The 16,838-nt window shown below is 49.7% G+C and overlaps 1 protein-coding gene across 1 annotated transcript in view; it reads right to left on the reverse strand.

Annotated features, from left to right (window-relative positions):
- The window catches only part of MYT1 (myelin transcription factor 1), a 124,135-nt gene that overhangs the window by 77,529 nt on the left and 29,768 nt on the right, over window positions 1-16,838 (reverse strand). The window contains exons 4-6 of the mRNA XM_054980464.1: window positions 16,337-16,367; window positions 4,498-4,560; window positions 1,694-1,944 (exon numbers count right to left, since the gene is read on the reverse strand). Coding sequence (XP_054836439.1) covers window positions 1,694-1,944; window positions 4,498-4,560; window positions 16,337-16,367 — 345 coding nt within the window. The remainder of the gene's footprint in view (window positions 1-1,693; window positions 1,945-4,497; window positions 4,561-16,336; window positions 16,368-16,838) is intronic.

The raw sequence follows: 16,838 nt of genomic DNA on the forward strand, positions 1-16,838 counted from the left end.
CTCAGACTGGCAGCAGCTCGCCAGGGTCTCAGATGGAAGACTTTCAAATGGCTAAGCACCCAGTCATTTTCACTGGCGATGCTGAGAATTGAACTTGGGACTTCGGCACACAAGGCACAATTAGCCATGTCCTATCCCAATTAATGGATCTCAGGCCTGGTCTACATATACAGGGGGTAGAATGGGATATAGCACTGCATCAGAAGGGTTCTCATTCCCCCATGGGAAAAATACCCCTGTAAATAAAAAAAGATTCGCATATCAGGGGAAATGTCCCTATACAACCGACATTAAGAATCACAACACTTAAAAACCAGTGGGAGAGCTTTTTAATCTTCCAGGACATTCCACTGCTGACCTAAAAGTGGATGCCCTCAAACAAAGAAGCTTCAAGGGCAGATCGCAACACAAGATTGCTGAACCGGAGTTCATTCACAAGTTCAGAACAACGATATCCCTAAACAGAGACAAAGGATTCTAATCTCACTACAGATGCTAACTTCTGCTGTAATCAAGCTGCACTGTAACACTGTTCCTTTACATCCAGACTCCCTTCTCTGCTTCACTCCTCCCATATCCTGACTGGGATATAAAGGCTCAGGGATCTCCACCCCTCCTTGTATCTGAAGAAGGGAGCTTTGACTCTCAAAAGCTTATACTTGGAAAATCTTGTAGGTCTCTAAGGTGCCACTGGATGTATGAGGGGAAAAGGTGCTAGCTTATCTTTTTGCATCCTTGTTCAGTCTGCGCTGGGTACATTTGCTATTTTGAGAAAGGGTAGTACCTAGGCTCCATAGGGAAGGGGTCAAGACATGAAATTCAGAGGTACAGGTGAGGCTTGTGGCATAAGGGGAGTTGCTTTCCTAAAAAAGCAGCATTGGCTGTTTACCTTTTCAGAAGTACCTGTGATAGCAATAAATTTTATGTCAAGACCGTGAACAACACACAGTTGATCAAATTATCAGCAACCACAACTGCCTGCTGGCCATGCCAGTCTTAAAGCATAATGAGGGATGCTCAAAGCAGCTTAAATCATTCCACCATTTTATCCTCACAACAACCTTGTGAGGTAGGTTAGGTTGAGAATAGGTGACTGGTCCAAGGTCTCCCAGCAAGCTCCCATGGCAGAGTGGGGATTTGAACCTGGGTCTCCAAGATCCTAATATGACACACTAACCACTACACAACACTGGCTCTTTAACCACTACACCACACTGTCTTACATCAGTACATGACATTTCTTGCATTCTCGGATCCAATTGCTCCTTTTGTATATTAAATCTAGTTCCTTCTCCAAGGGACACGACCGCGTGTTCCTGAACATACTATAACTAGCACAGTTTGGATTGAAACTTTCCATATTTTCCAGTTAACGCTATTTTCCAGTTTACATTCAAGTTATCTTTACGGTGTTACACCTGCCCTTGAACTATTTTTCTGACCTGAAATTGCCCTGGAGAGTAGTTATTTGCTCTTTCGTGGCAAACATATAGAGAGCCGACCCCTTACTGACCACCACTTAGAATCATCTGTCTTGTTAAATAAAAACGTATTTCTCGTTCTTCTGTTGGACATAACCCTGAGGACCCATCAATATATTATCTAACGGTGCCCTAACTCTAAATGGCTAACATTCCTTGCCTTCTTTCCATCTACCAAATAAATCTTTGTAGTCAGTAATGAAATAAAACACCTTCTGTCGGCGGAGGGCTGCCACAGGGTTCCGCCTGCTCTACCGTCTCGGTGTCTTCTTCTTCCAAGGTGCACTCCGAATCGTCGGTCACCGACTCTTCTTTGGCCTCCACCTCTTCGCTCCCGTCACTGTCTACACTGTAGCCCTCATCAAGGGCTAGTTTAAGGGGATGGGATTTCCTCTTGGAAGCCAGGTGTTCGGCCTCTGCATCTTGAAGTTTCCTCTTCTTTGCTAGCGGACAACTTTGCAAGCTAGAACACAGACGACAGCGAAAGGGAGGGAAAAGACAGTGAAAAGGAGGGAAAAGACAGTGAAAGGGAGGGAAGGCAGGAAGGGCTACATCAGTGCTTAGTTCTCATGGCCCCTTCTTGCATGCTCAGCGTAAGGCTGATCACCACTTTAGGGTCAGGATTCAGGAAGCAATTTTCCCCAGGCCGGTTTGGCTAGGGATCCTGACGGTGTTTTGCCGTCTTCTGGGCATGGAGCAGGGGTCACTGGGGGTGTGGGAGGAGGTAGTTGTGAATTTCCTGCATTGTGCAGGGGGTTGGACTAGATGACCCTGGAGGTACCTTCCAACCCTATGATTCTATGATCCTATATCTGATGGGTCCTGGGCCGTTTCCACACTACTTACCTTCATCCAGAACACTGTGGAACGTCGCAAAAAAAAGGCGGAAGATAGCATCTTCTTGCACGAGTTTTGCGTGACGTCGCGCAAAACTCGTGCGAGAAGATGCTGTCTTCCGCGTTTTTTTCTGTGACGTTCCGGATGAAGGTAAGTAGTGTGGAAATGGCCCCGGACAGGGTCGTCACTTGGGATTGGAGATTTGGGAATAGAGCCCTGGGGAAAGCTCACAGGTATGTGATGCCACAGAGTTGGTCTTTCAAAGCTGTCATTTTCTCTAGGGGTCCCTGACCTCTGTAGTCTGGAGATAGCTTTATTTCTGGGAGAGAGCCAACCCCCACCTGGAGGTTGGCAATCTCTAGTCTAAGAGGTCACAATGTTTATTTCAGGTCCAAACTACCTGCTACATTGGGGGCCTGTGCAAAGCACTCACCATTTGGTGCTAGGGCCCAGGGAGGTAGTCCTTCCCCCCTTCCATTTCCCCAACAGAAATTCCTCCCCACAGAACTACTATTCGCTTCATCAGGTGGAAAAACCAAGTGTGCATTTCTTTAAAATTTTTGTACTCCATGCTTTCTCCCCCAAAAGCAGCACACCAAAATCAATGGTGTGTGTAAAGTGCCATCAAGTCACAGCCAGCTCAACATGAAGTAACGTGCCCTGCAGGGCCGGATCTACAGTTGCCGGCACCCAGGGCAACCGAAGTCCGGCCCCTTGCTCCTGGCACTGCGTGATGATGTCGTTCCATGACGTCATCTCGCAGGCGGTGTGTGCTGTCCTGGTGCGCCGCAGAGCTGGTGGCGGCAGCGTGAGTGGCTGGGAGGCCGCCCGCGTCATTCGCCTGCCCCACAGGACAAGGGGCTGGCGGCTTGCCACGCGCCCCTTGTCCTGCGGGGCAGGCGAATGGCACCGGCGGCCTCCCAGCCACCCGTGCTGCCTTTTGCCTGCCCAGCAGGACAAGGGGCGTGCGACAAGCCGGCTGCCCCTTGTCCTGCGGGGTAGGCGAATAGCACGGGCAGCCTTCCAGCCAACCGTGCTGCCAATGCCAGCTCCGCAGGACAGGGGGCACGCGACAAGCACACCCCCTGTCTTGCCGATCGTGCGTTCCCGGGGTGGCAGTGGCGCCAGGGGCAGACTACCCCCCCTTGCCCCCCCGTCGATCCGGCCCTGGCGCCCACCCCCCCTTAGGTTTTCAAGGTAAGAAACAAACAGAGCTGGCTTTGCCTCTGCATAGCAACCCTAGACTTTTTTTTCCTGGTCTCTCATCCAAGTACTAAACAGGGCTGACCCTACTTGGCAGCCGAGATCTGAGATGATGAGGACGGCCTGGGCCATCCAGATTTAGGCAATCATTTGTTTTATGGCCTAATACTGAGCACATTTAAATATGACCAAACATCATTTATGCAACATCATAAAGGTGTGATAAAATTGCCTGTTGACAACATAGAATGTTCTACTTTGTACGAACACTTGAATATTCAAAACGAGATGATTTGCAAGAGCTACCACCACTGTCCTTTCCTGTTACCTTTTCTCACTCTAAAGATGGACCTATGAAAAGCTGTCTGAGCAACTGGAACTGTACACAGCAGTCCAGTTACATCTGTGTACTAGGGTTGCCAGCTCCAAGTTGGGAAATTCCTGGAGATCTGGGGAGGTGAAACCTGGAGAAAGTGGGGTTTGGGAAGGGAAAGGACCTTGGCATGGCATAATTCCATAGAGCCCACCCCGCAAAGTAGCCATTTTCTCCAGGTGAACTGATCTCTGTGGCCTGGAGACCAGTTGTAATTCCGGGAGATCCCCAGCCACTACCTGGAGTCTGGCAACCCTACTGTGTACACATCTGCATACACAGTGAGTTCCAACATCTGCTTCCATGCATGGGCTTCCCTTGCTGACAAAAAGTCTTGTAGTATCTTACAGATGAAGATATTTATCATGGTAGACTTTGAGTCGGAGCCCACCTCTTCCTCAGACCGAGTAGTCCATCCTCAGCTCAGAAAAGCTTCTTCTGCAGTCAATATTTTCATTGCTGAATGTGGGTTTCAGCGGCCTAACCTGGCTGCCCTTCTGCCCCCAGCTAGATCAGGGGACCTACTTTCAATGACATTGATGGTAGAGCTAGTACTGTGACATTGATGGTAGAGCTAGTACTGTGGAAAGTAATCACGCTTACCTCCTGTGCCGTGCATACTTCCCACGTATGTGTCCCGAACCGTTACATCCCGGAGTGGGGCAGCTTAGGGGAAAGAAAATCGATAAGTTAATCACTGGTGTGATTTCAAGGAGCAAAAAACCCATCTTTTTGCAATAAAACTTGGGGGAAGTTTAAAAAAAAAAAAGCTGGCGTGCCTTTGAAACCAAAGCAACCATCAAGACACCCCTTCCAAGAAAAGATAATTTCCTTTAAACAGTTTTTCTCTTCCCTTTGAATTCCAACAGGGGAGGGCAGTGCAACGGCGCTGCGGTTTGCTAAAAATTAATGAAATGACTCACCCCATTTAATTAAACGAATGGTTCATTATAGTTTTATGAGTATGTTTAATTAAAGATTTGCATGTGTAAGAGCAAGCCTTTTAAAGCCAGACAACTCCCGCACTCACCTCCTACTGATGGGGTTTTTATTTATTTATTACGCCCCCCCCCCACAATTAAACGTGGATTTCCCCCCCCCATGCAACTCTATAGAAGCTTTCAGACAGAACTGAATCCAAATGAGCATTCATGTATTCCGCTAGCACTGATTTTCAACTGCTCTGCATGGATTCACGTGATCTTAATTGTTTTCTGGTTTCCTCTAATAGTAACCACCTGCATTCTTTCAAAACTTTCTTTGCAGCAATGAGGGCTAGAATCTTGATTCCAAACCAAAGCTTCATGTACTGATGGGTGGGGAATATGGAAGGAAAGTTGCTTATTGCAAGGATTCCTGGGGGGGAGGGGAACGGGCAGGGGTCATTTCATAGAAAAAGAGCTGGAGGAACTCATTAGCATAACTCATTAGCATATGCCACGTCCCTTGACATCACCGGAAGTGTGACATTAGCATAATGGACTTGCATAAGCCACACCCCCTGGCATCACCTGTCCTGGCTGTTTTGGACTCAATCCTGGCCATTCAGGGCTGAAATTGGGCCCAAAATGGCAAAAAGGGGCTGAAAATGGCCAAAAAGTGGCCCAGAATGGTCAGGATCAGGCCGCTGCTGAGCAGGAAAGTGATCCATCACCCATCAGTGGCCTGATCCGGGCCATTTCGGCTCCAATCCAGTCTGAAACGGGCCCAAAATGGCTGAGTCAGGTAGGTGGGGCCACCTGTCATGTGACCTCTTTGGGGAACTGCCGGAACTGCATTCCTGCGCGTTCCCCCTCAAAATGAGCCCTGGGAACGGGAATGCAGTGGGGCTTCTATATCCTCCCCCTCCAGCCAAATTCCAATGGAGTCTAGATCAAGCTGACTTTGGGGCTTTGCTGGGCAGAAAGGTGGGGGTATGAATCCAATATTTATTATCAGGGCTTTTTTTTCTGTACCTTTTCCTGTACCTTTTTGACAGCTCTTCCAAGTCCTGCGCCAGTGTGTGTGTGTGTTGGTGGAAATCTTTACAACCATGCAAATAAGTACCAACATCTTTTTAAAAACCAAAAATGCTACTTATTGTCATTTATTTCATAGAATCATAGAGTTGGAAGGGGTCTTAAAGGTCATCTAGTCCAACCCCCTGCCCAATGCAGGGACAGCCTAAAGCATCCCCAACAAGTATTCACCCCTTGAAGACTGCCAATGAGGGGGAACCCACCACATCTCAAGGCAGCTGATTCCACTGCTAGATTACTCTTAACGTGAAAAGGTTTTTCCTAATGTCCAGCTGGTACCTTTCCTCTTGTTTCGAGTCCTATCCTCTGTTACCAACAGAAACAGCTCTGTTCCCTCCCCTAAGTGACAGCCTTTTAAATACTTAAAGAGAGCAATCAGGTCTCCCCTCAACTTCCTCTTCTCCAAACTGAACATCCCCAGCTCCCTCAGTCTTGCCCCATAGGGCTTGATCTCCAAGACCTTGTTCATCCTGGTTGGTCTCCTCTGCACCCATTCTCATTTGTCTACAAAGTGAGGCCTCCAGAACTGCACACAATACTCCCAAGTGAGGACTGACCAACGCAGTATATAGTGTGACAATGACATCCTGTGATTTGGCTGTTATGCCTTTGCTGATACACTTGAAGATTGCATTTGCCTTTTTTGCTGCTGCATCACACTGACTGCTTATATTTAGCTTCCCATCCTCCCGTATCCCAAGTCCTTGTTCACGCACACTGCTGCTCAGAAGTGTATGCTCTATCCAGTATACATGATCTGCATTTTTGTTACCCAGGTGCAGAACCCAGCGCTTATCTTTGTTAAATCGCATCTTATTCAAATCTGCCCACTTTCCCAGCATGTTCAGATCTCATTGAATTCTGGCCGTCGTCACACGGGCTTTTATTTAGCGCTAAAATGGCGCTCTTTCCCTGCAAAAACCCACCTTATTCCGTCACTGTTGCGAGTGTCTGATTTCTATTTCTCACTCATTTTTCGCGCTGTAATCAGTATCCGTGCGATCACCCAGCAGCGATTCATACCGCCTCATAACGGGTTATCTCGCCACGCACGACATTTTGCCCCTCCCATACAGCGGTGTAATTTTTTTTTAAAAAAATTGACCTTATGTCGCTATTACGACGTGGTAAAATACAGATTCATTGGGGGATCACGTCAGACAGGGATTTTTCTCTGGACGATGGGATCTTTATGGAAGTCAAAATTCGCCAGATAAACATTTTCATCCAATGATGTGGCTGGTCAATGAGCGGGAAAACTTGGCCCGCCTATCAAGCTCGTTAGAGGTTGGGCTATCATCAAGGTTTTTCATTGTTATTTCGCTATAACGCTATAACGCAATTAAACGGAAAATTTTTTTTTAAAAAAAGGAGGAGTTTTATCTGTGCCTGCTCGATATGCCGGCACAGAGCGCCATGGTGTGAACAGCTGGAAGCGCAAGGAGGACGAAATCTGACAGAAAAATGCGTCATGTAACAACAGCGATTGTAACGCTACATGCTGCATATTTAACGGAATAAAAGCCCGTGTGACGACGGCCTCTATCTCTTTTGCTACTCCTCCCAGTTTGCGTCATCTGCAGATTTAATGAGGAATCCCTTCACACCCTTGTCCAGATCATTTTTAAAAAAAAAAACTGAAACGCGCTGGGCCCAGAAACGAGCCCTGGGGCACCTCACTGGGCACTTGATGGAAAATCATCTGTAATTAGTGCTTCCAAGCGCCCCGCTTAGCCCAACAACAAAAAACACTGGAGCCAAGACGTTGTGAGAAGTAGTGCAGATGGTGTATTTACAAGTCCATATTTACAAGTGCAAAAATGCGCTCAGCAACTAGCAGAGTCACAGCCTGACAGAATGAGAGAGCGAATCCAGAGTCCAGTCCTTAGGTCAAGTCCACAAGTAGCCAAGTTTTTCTCGTGTAGAGTGACAAAGGTTTGCACCAGGCACCAAGCTGAGCAGATCAGCAAAAAACAGACCTGTGGCTGGACCTTTAACTGTCTACCAGCCTATAGGGAGAGGTAGAGTCAGCCACTCAGCCCAAGGCTGATGCAATCTAGCTGCAACCCAGCTAAATGATCAGGTGTAAACCTGTCAGAAAAAACTGCGGACTCACCTCCTGTTAAAGGGCACAGCAGCCCGTACACATGTGCCAGTGAGTTTCCGGTTACTTTGAGTTTTTTTTATTTTGACAGCACTTCCCTCCAATCAGATGTGATGCCATTGACAACTACTACTCTTTGGGTGCCGTTATCCAGCCAGTTCCCTAGCTGTCTAACCATCCTAGAGTCCAGTCCACAGTCCACCAGTTTACCCATCAGAACATCATGATGAAACTTGTCAAAAGCTTTACTGAAATCCAGATAACCTCCATCGACAGCGTTCCTGCAACCCAGTATTCCTGTCACTCGGTCACAGGAGGAGATGAGGTCGGTCTGGCAGGACCTGTTGGGCACAAATCCTTGCTGACTTCCCCATATCACCATGTTGCCCATTAGATGCCTGCATTCATACCTTGCCTTTCTCCCCAGGGGAGACCCAAAGTGGCTTACAACATTCTCTTCTTTTCCATTTTACCTTCACAACAACCATGCAGGTGAGGCTCAGATGGAGTGGCTGGCCCAAGATCACCCAGCAAGCTTCCCTGGCAGAATTAGAGCATGGGTCCAACACTCTAACCACTACACCACACCGCCTCTCAATCAATGCCCCTGCTAATAGGAGGCCTATCTTCACCTAGCAGGCAGATCAAGTAGTGACTGACAGATTTCCAAAATCAAACTGAAAACCAGGGTGATACTCTGCTATTTCTGTCTCTGTCCTCCTTTCCACACTCCACACTCAAACCTTGTCCTCCTGACCCTCAAAGCTGTCTCTCATTAGTGGTAGCCAATCAGCAGACGCAGACTCTGGTGCCTTCTCCTATGGAACTACATGCTCCATGATTTTGTTGTTGTTTTTTGGTTTCAAGCTGAAATGAAATAAAACTTTCTGCTGTGCTACAAATCACTTTGCACCTGTGTAGAGAAACATCAACTATTGAGGGGATGAACTGGCTGGGGTCTGGTATACGGGTAGCTAAAAGCAAGCAAGCAGCCCAAGCATGCCAGGGGCAGGAATTGGGTTTGGAGGATGCCCAGTTTCCCTGGCTTCCTCTGTGAAGTTTCATGGAGATCATTGTAGACAGATATATTCTGCCCCTTTGATTAACACACCTCTTGCATCAAAGAGCCAAGCTACAAGTGACGCCTTACACAGGTTGGACACTTGTCAGCTTACCTCAAGTTCTGATGGGAAATGTAGGCATCCTGGTTTTACAGCTTGGCTCTCCATTACAGCTGCAAGACCAGGATGCCTACATTTCCCATCAGAACTTGAGGGAAGCTGAAAAGTGTCCAACCTGCGTCAGGCGTCACTTGTAGCTTGGCTCGAAGAGTAATTTGTTTTGCTCAGCATTCACTTAATGACCTCTCCTTCCTGCCCAACCTTTTTTTATGTCTTTGCATCTATTTTAGCTCTGGTTGAAATGGTTTCAATGATGTGTTCTACGGTTAGTTTTAACGCTTTTAAAACGAGATTTTATTGTACATATTTTAACCTGTTAGCCATCTTGGTGGCCTTTGGTGGCCTTTGTGAGGACAGTAAGGCAGGATATAACTTTTGTTAAATAAATAAATACTCCCCCCTTTTAGGAAAGAGGTTATGCCCATACTCAGTGGACTATTGCATCCACCATTTCAGCTTGATTGGTGGAGGGTGGTTACTGGCTGGGAACTGCAGCTCACTGGGAATGCACTAGGGATCCTATTTCCCCAGTGGAGGCGGAGGATGCCCCACTTTCGCCCCCTGCCCCCCGCCACCACTTACCTGGCTGGTGGGGGGAAAGGTGCGGGAATGGGCTTCCTGGGCTCATTGCCGGTGTGGTGTGATGGCATCACTCCTGAGAGTGGCAGCATTGCACCACACCAGGAGCGCTCCCACGCTTTGCAGGGGGCCGATTTGGGACCCAAATGTGCTGAACTGGGCCTGTTGGAGGCCCAAATGGGCTTGCTGTGATGCATGTGTGCCTGCGAGATGACATCACCAGAAGTGCCGTCACTGTAAGTGATGTCACCATGCAGCCATGGGGCAGTGCGTGCTGTGTGTGTGCGAGAAGAACATGAAGAGATCAAGAAGAAGGCAAGTGCCAGGTCTCCTACCAGGGGGGTAAGGGGACCTGGCAACCTTAGAATACACTGTGCACAGAGTGCCAAATTCAGTCTCTGACATTGTTAGCTGGGGGAAAAAAATCTCAAGCAGCAAACACAGATCTGCCATCCATCAAAGGATATTGGTAGCAGTCCAATGACCTGACTCAATCAAAGGTAGTCCATCCACCCACCCACCCACTTTTATCCTGTCCTCCCTTCAAGAAGCAGCAAAACACAACCCCTCTCCAAAAAACAACAAAAAGCAAAGGACAGAAGTTTTATAAATTCCCTGGTGGAGAACTCCTCCGTGGGAGTAGGGAATTCCATGCGCCAAGATCCTGTGGCTTGGAATGGTGGTGGGGAATTATTTTTTTTAAAAAAAAAACTGGCGTCACCAGAGGTACGACAACATCACTTCTAGGAAAAACCCAGAAGAGCTGGTGGGTAGCTCTAGGAATCACCAGAAACTCTATGATTTTACCATAGAATTTCCAGTGATTCCCAGGGCTACCCATCGTCACTTCCAGGTTTCTCCCAGAACTGATGTTCTCATGCTTACACTGCCACCCTGTTACAATGTCCCGAACCCCACGCCTCCTGCCAGTTGCCAGGCTCTTGGAATATAAGAGCCGTGCTTGGTTAAACCAAAGGTTTATCCAGTCCAGCATCTTGTTTTAAAACAGTGGTCAGTCAGAAGCCTCCAGGAAGCAGCTCTTGAAGAAGAAACATCGTGAATGGGTGGTAGCTCCCAGAACTCTTCCTTCAAGTCTAACTTCCAGGCTTGGTTTTCTTAACAAACTTTTTCCAGAACCACCCTGTCTTCACCTTACCTGTCCTTCCATTTACTGTCCCATTCCCTCTCCTCCTCCACCCACCCTTGCTCTCTCCCCCATTTCTTCCAGGTTATATATGGCAGAGAGAGCCAAAACAGACAAGACGCTTGTTTCGTGGAGGATGGTCATCAGTTTCCCGCAAGTTTCCATGGGAAATGTAGTGAGAAAGAACCCCTGCCAGGGAGAAGAGGGGGAGAATCCCTCTTCTCCCTGGCAGAGGTTCTTTCTCTAGGTATCTTGTCTAGTCCGCTCAGCTCCCTCTTGCTGCCGCCAGCTCCCTTTTCTATACTAAAAGCACTCCATAGCTAGAGGAAGCCTAGCATGCAGGCGGTGGTGATGAGCGGGAACCGATTGTGCTGGCGGGCGGTCAGAGGGATCTGGCAGTGGCAATAGGTTCCTTGTCCCTCTCGTCTGTGCCAGTGTGCTCGGCTCAGCTCCCCCTGGCTGCTGAGTGCATTTAGGGGAGCAAGAGGAGCGCGTTGGCAGGGGCAAGAGGGACCAGGAGCCTATCGCCGCTGCCAGCTCTCTCTGACTGCTGCTGGCACAATTGGCTCCCTCTCTCTGCACGCTCAGCCTCCTCTGGCTGTGAGTGCTTTTAGGGGAGCAAGGAGAGCTAGCAGCGGTGAGAGGGAGCCGAGCGGACTAGGCGAGATGCCTAGAGAAAGAATCTCTCCCTCTTCTTCTGGGCAGGGGTTATTTCTCACTACACTTCCCATGGAACCTTGCGGGAAACTGACGAGTGTCTTTCATGCGTCAGGCATCTCGTCTGTTTTGGCTCTAATAAATTGGTTTTGGTGTAAGAAAAAGTTCCTATAGTGTTGCTGGCTGCTGAGTGGCAAAAAACACCCTCGCTCCATCCATGCAGCAGAACAGGATGTGGTGGCAGTGGCAAAATGGACCCTATCACCTCAGAATGCAAGTGGGGAAATTATATTTTTCAGTGATTCCCGATGTTTAAAAAATTCCCTGCAAGGAGACCACTAGCACAGCAGGGAATGGATATCTGCCTGACCCATTAGCTTTTTATTTGCAGAAAGACTTCGTTTTGCAAAACACTGGGAAACATTTCAAAATGGCACTCCTCTCCTGCAGTCTGCGATAGTACAGTCCACACCACTTGTAGTGAATTCTACCAACTCATTCTGCTGCACCAGTAGCCCAGGTCCTCGTCCCGTTTCTTCCTAGCCCTTGCCACACCTTCGGCTGTCGTTCTGACTGTGTTCCTCCCTACTTTCCTTTCCCAAGGCCTCCTTTTTTTTTTTTGGATGCAGACACAGCCCAAGCTTCAATTAGTCGATTAATCGTCCAGTTAATCAGGCAATTAAAGGACAGCTGCGGCTGATGGCTGAGTTCAGCCCTCTGAGCCGCCCCCCCCCCCCCAAGATGTCACCGGCTTCAATTACCACCTCCGCTCATGTGTTCAGCGATAAAACGGAGACGAGCGGTATGCCTGCCGTTCTCTAAACCAGCATCTTGAGAGAAACAGCAGGCTGTAGGAGCAGAAACACCCCAGGAAGCTGGGTCACATCGGGTCCAATTACTCTTTGATGCAAGAGGTTTGCTAATCAAAGGGGAGAAGAAAAGCAGCCTCTGTCATTTGCACTGGGCTACAGCGCACTCCTCGCTGGAACCTCAGTGCTCTCGGCATGTTTCTAATAGCGCTCGCCGGCTTGGCAAGCCTATAATTTAGATGCTCTTGAGTTCAGAGCTGTGTTACGGCCTTCGAAGGTTTCCTCGATTTCTCTCTCGGCGCCTCGGTGGCAGGGAACGCATTAAAGAGCACGGCACGCCCACTGAACAATTCGGTGTCGAGGCTGTCGAAGGCCAAGAGACTGAGAGGAATAGGTGGTTGACCCACTTGTGGGGAGGGGGAGCTGGTGTGTCATGGCCCAAATCTACCATTGCCTTTTGTGGGTGACCTTGTGACTGTCTGGCTTCCTAAAGGACAGCTCCACGCATTTTTGGTTCCTGAGCTGTCCACTCTTCAAGCGTCTTGCACTTGGCCGGCCCGCCCATTGAGGCTGACCCAGCAGGTGCCTCGGACGTTAAGGCGCCAGAGGGGGCGCTGGCTTGGGGGCGGGGGCGTGCACCACGGAGCTCAATTGCCCTGTGCTGCTGCGCCCAGCCAGGAGTGCATGCTAGCGGTGGCAGCACGGGGCCACTGAGTGGGCAGCCTCCCAGCCCTCCCGCCCATTTGCTGTGTGCCACCGCCAGCACACAGCTGCGGGCCAGGTGCAGCAGGAGGCTGGGGCGGCACTTGGAGCATCTAGGAGGATGCACACAGCTGCATGCCACCCCGGCTGCCGGCCGCATCTGGCCCGCAGCTGCTGCGTCCAACCAGGAGCGAGTGCTGGCGGCGGCAGCGTGGGGCAGCTGAGCGGGCAGCCTCCTGTTCAGTTGCTCTGCGGGCCAAGCACAGCCGGCCACCAGGGCGGCTGGCTGCGTCTGGCCCGCAGAGCAACTGATCGGGAGGGCTGGAAGGCCCCCCGTGCACGCACCCAGCCCTGTGTGATGACATCACATGCAGTGACATCATCACGCAGTCTGGCGTGCATGCGCAGCGGCAGCCCTTAAGCTGCCTCAGGTGCCAGCGACGCTGGAGCTGGCCCTGCTCTTGCAGCATAGCAAAGCTCCTTGCACCAGAGGACGTTTGCCTCCGCTCCAGGAAGAGATCCATCAGATTCAAGCTCTGGTCTTTACTCTGATCTAATCAAGAGATCATATATATGTGCACGTGGAGCGCTAAAAGTGCCAGCCTTTAAAGTGGCAGATTTTAAAATGTCATCTGAGTGACTCGGATTCAAATCTCCACTCTTCTGCAAAACGCACACTGGGAGATACTGGGCCAGTCCCTGATTCTTAACCTACCTCCTGGGGTTGTTGTGAAGATAAAATGAAGAATGTATACACTACCCTGAGCTCCTTAGATGCAGAGTAGGATAAAAATATGCCTTTGTCATGGAATGGTGTGGGGCTCAGCAGCTTTGCCACACATGGGATATCCCTTCTCAGGATTTCTCCTTTCTCACACACATTCCTTCTTTTCACCTGCCCTCTTCAGACCTGGAACAGGCAAGGGCCTTAAACCAACTGCCACCACTCTGGTTCTTTGGCTTTACTAGAGAAGGCCCAGAGCAACCTCTCTGCCCCCAGGCAACCCCCACTTTAGTATGGCTGAATTTGAGGAATGATTCGCCAGGTCCCCTGGGACCAAACTGGGACATAGGGAGATTGTGGCAGGGTGCGTACATGGGGAACTTACCTTGTGGACTCATTCTTGATGCGACAAGGAAGTGAAGCCCCCCCCAAACAAATCAAATCAGCCCTGCACTGGGGCCTTCATTTCCTTGTTGCACTGGAAATGATATCATGACAAGGAAGCTCTCCCTAGTACTCCAGAGCTCTAAGGCTTGTTCTCTACACCTTTCCCGTCCCCACCGGCCATGTATGTGGTGGTGGGGAATGGAAACGAGAGATCCCCACCCCCATCAGAGGTGAAGAACCCAGAGACAGTGAACAAGAAACAGTTTATTCACCAAATGTTATAGCAAGTAAGCAAATAGGAGGAAAGTTATAACAATGGGGTAGAATGAATACAGGGTAAAATTCACAAAGAAAGAAGCTGGCAAGGAAGCAACGACAAAGCTTCCTGATGCGACTGCATTGCTTAGTTCCTACTCAGTTTCAATACCTGTTCCTGGGAGGCCAGACTCTAGAGGAGGTAAGCGCATGCAAGCTTCCAGCCTGCGCGATGACATCACTTTTGGGAGGTGACGTCATCATGCAGACCACGTGCAACCCTGGGAGCACTCTTGCTTCTTCAGGGGACTGAATTGGGCTGATCCTGCCTGCAGGGGGGCGATTTGGGCCTGATTCTGCTGCTGCACTCTGCCGTGGCCCCATTTGGGTCTGAATCAGGATGGATCAGGCTGCTGCGGTGCGTACAAGTGCTACTGTGCTCCACAGTGGCCTGATACAGGCCCAAAGTGGGCTGCTGTGGCACTCAAGAGTGCGCTGCGCTGCGCAGCCCAGGACCGCACCCAAGAGGCACATTCCTTCCACGAGCGAAGTAAGCGGGGGCTGGAGGGTGGACGGAGGCGGGGAATTCTCCCGCCTCCACCAGGGGATTGGCAACCCTACCTAGGGTTGCCAGCCTCCAGGTAGCAGCTGGAGATCTCCCGGAATTACAACTGGTCTCCAGGCCACAGAGAACAGTTCACCTGGAGAAAACGCCTACTTTGGGGGTGGACTCTATGGAATTACGCCATGCCAAGGTCTCATCCCTCCCCATAACCCACTTTCTCCAGGTTTCTCCCCCCAGGTCTCCAGGAATTTCCCAACTTGGAGCTGGCAACCCTAACCCTACCAGACTCAACCACACAAGGAGCAAGGGATCAACTCACCCCACAAGCCAACTTAGAACTGCTTGCCTCCAGGACGGGAACCCCCTACTTCTCTGTGCAAGGCCTTATATGCTCTCTGTCAAAGCGCCGCTTCTCCACCAGTGATTGGCTTCTGCTTTTCCCTCTGTTTTTCCTCAGCCCAATCATAAGGCTTGGAAGGTGGACTCTGTGGCATATACTCTATTAAGCCACTTCCCCTAACCCCACCCTCTCCAGGCTCCATCCCCCAAATCCCAGGAATTTCCCAACTCAAACCTGGCAACACTAGTCAAAGCCCCGCCTCCCCGCTAGTGATTGGCTTCTGCTCCCCCCCCCCCCGCTTTTTTCTCAGCCCAATTATAAGGCTTCGAGGGCGCTGTAGGCCTATTGGAAAATTTACACAAGGCCTCAGGCCTTTGCATAAGCTGTTTTGGGGCCCACAGGCTGCTCCTTCTTCAGCCTTAGGCCCAGGATCATGACAGCATAATTTAGATAGATGGCTGCTTCGGTGGGTGGGCTTTATGGCGCTATAGCCTGCTGAGGACCCAAATTTACCTTCTTCAGGCTCCGCCCCCCAAATCACCATAAGTTTCCCAACCCGAACCTGGCAACTGTCATCAAAGCCCCGCCTCCCACAAGTGATTGGCTTCTGCTCTTCCCTCTGTTTTTCCTCAGCCCAATCATAAGGCTTTGAGGGCGCTTGGGGAGCTGTAGGCCTATTGGAAAATTTACACAAGGCCTCAGGCCTTTGTGGAACTAGAGAGGCTTTTTTGAGGCCCACGGGCCAATCATTCCTCAGCCTTAGGCCCAGGATCATGACAGCGTTATTTAGATAGAGCCCTTGATAACTAACATCCAGGAATGATGATGATGTGTGAAAGAGTGTGCACCTTTCTTCAGATGCAGTTGCTCTAAATAGGAATTATTCCCTTGTTCAGCTGAGAGGCATAGATGTGTTGAGCAAAGAACACACATGTTTGAATCAGCCCTGAGAGGTTGAGAATAAAAAGTTTCCTTACCTCACCTCCTGGCCAATGAGTTCTGCAGGCACTGAGGGGAGCAATGAAAGAGAAAAGGAAACAGACGAGGCAATGAATAAAACGATAATCATTCAGGTCCCACCATTTCTCAGGAGGGAACGTGCACATTAGACAAGATGCGGAGCTGCCGATGAAAATGGCATCCCTGCAACAAATCCCCATACTGCTTATTTCTTCAGTAGGCTCCACATACTGATTGCCGCTGAGAGGTTTTGGGCAGGGGAGCAGGTGGGAATTGGGGCTGTCAAGCTATGGGAAGTTATATTCCACAGATACTGGGTAAACCATAAGCCAAGAGTCGTGAGGTGGCGATATGTGTTGCTCTCTCTGGTGGTAAAAAGCCCATAGCCTACCCTCAAGAAAGACTGCAAGTACCAAGCCACCTTGCAGTCACAAAGAACTATGCTGCCGGGGATTTCAGGACCAAAAAGCAAAGTAATGGCTTGGAAAACATAGATTGCCAGTGACAGGCAAACGCATT

This window comes from Eublepharis macularius, chromosome 5 (genome assembly GCF_028583425.1).
Source record: "Eublepharis macularius isolate TG4126 chromosome 5, MPM_Emac_v1.0, whole genome shotgun sequence".
Lineage (NCBI taxonomy): Eukaryota > Metazoa > Chordata > Lepidosauria > Squamata > Eublepharidae > Eublepharis > Eublepharis macularius.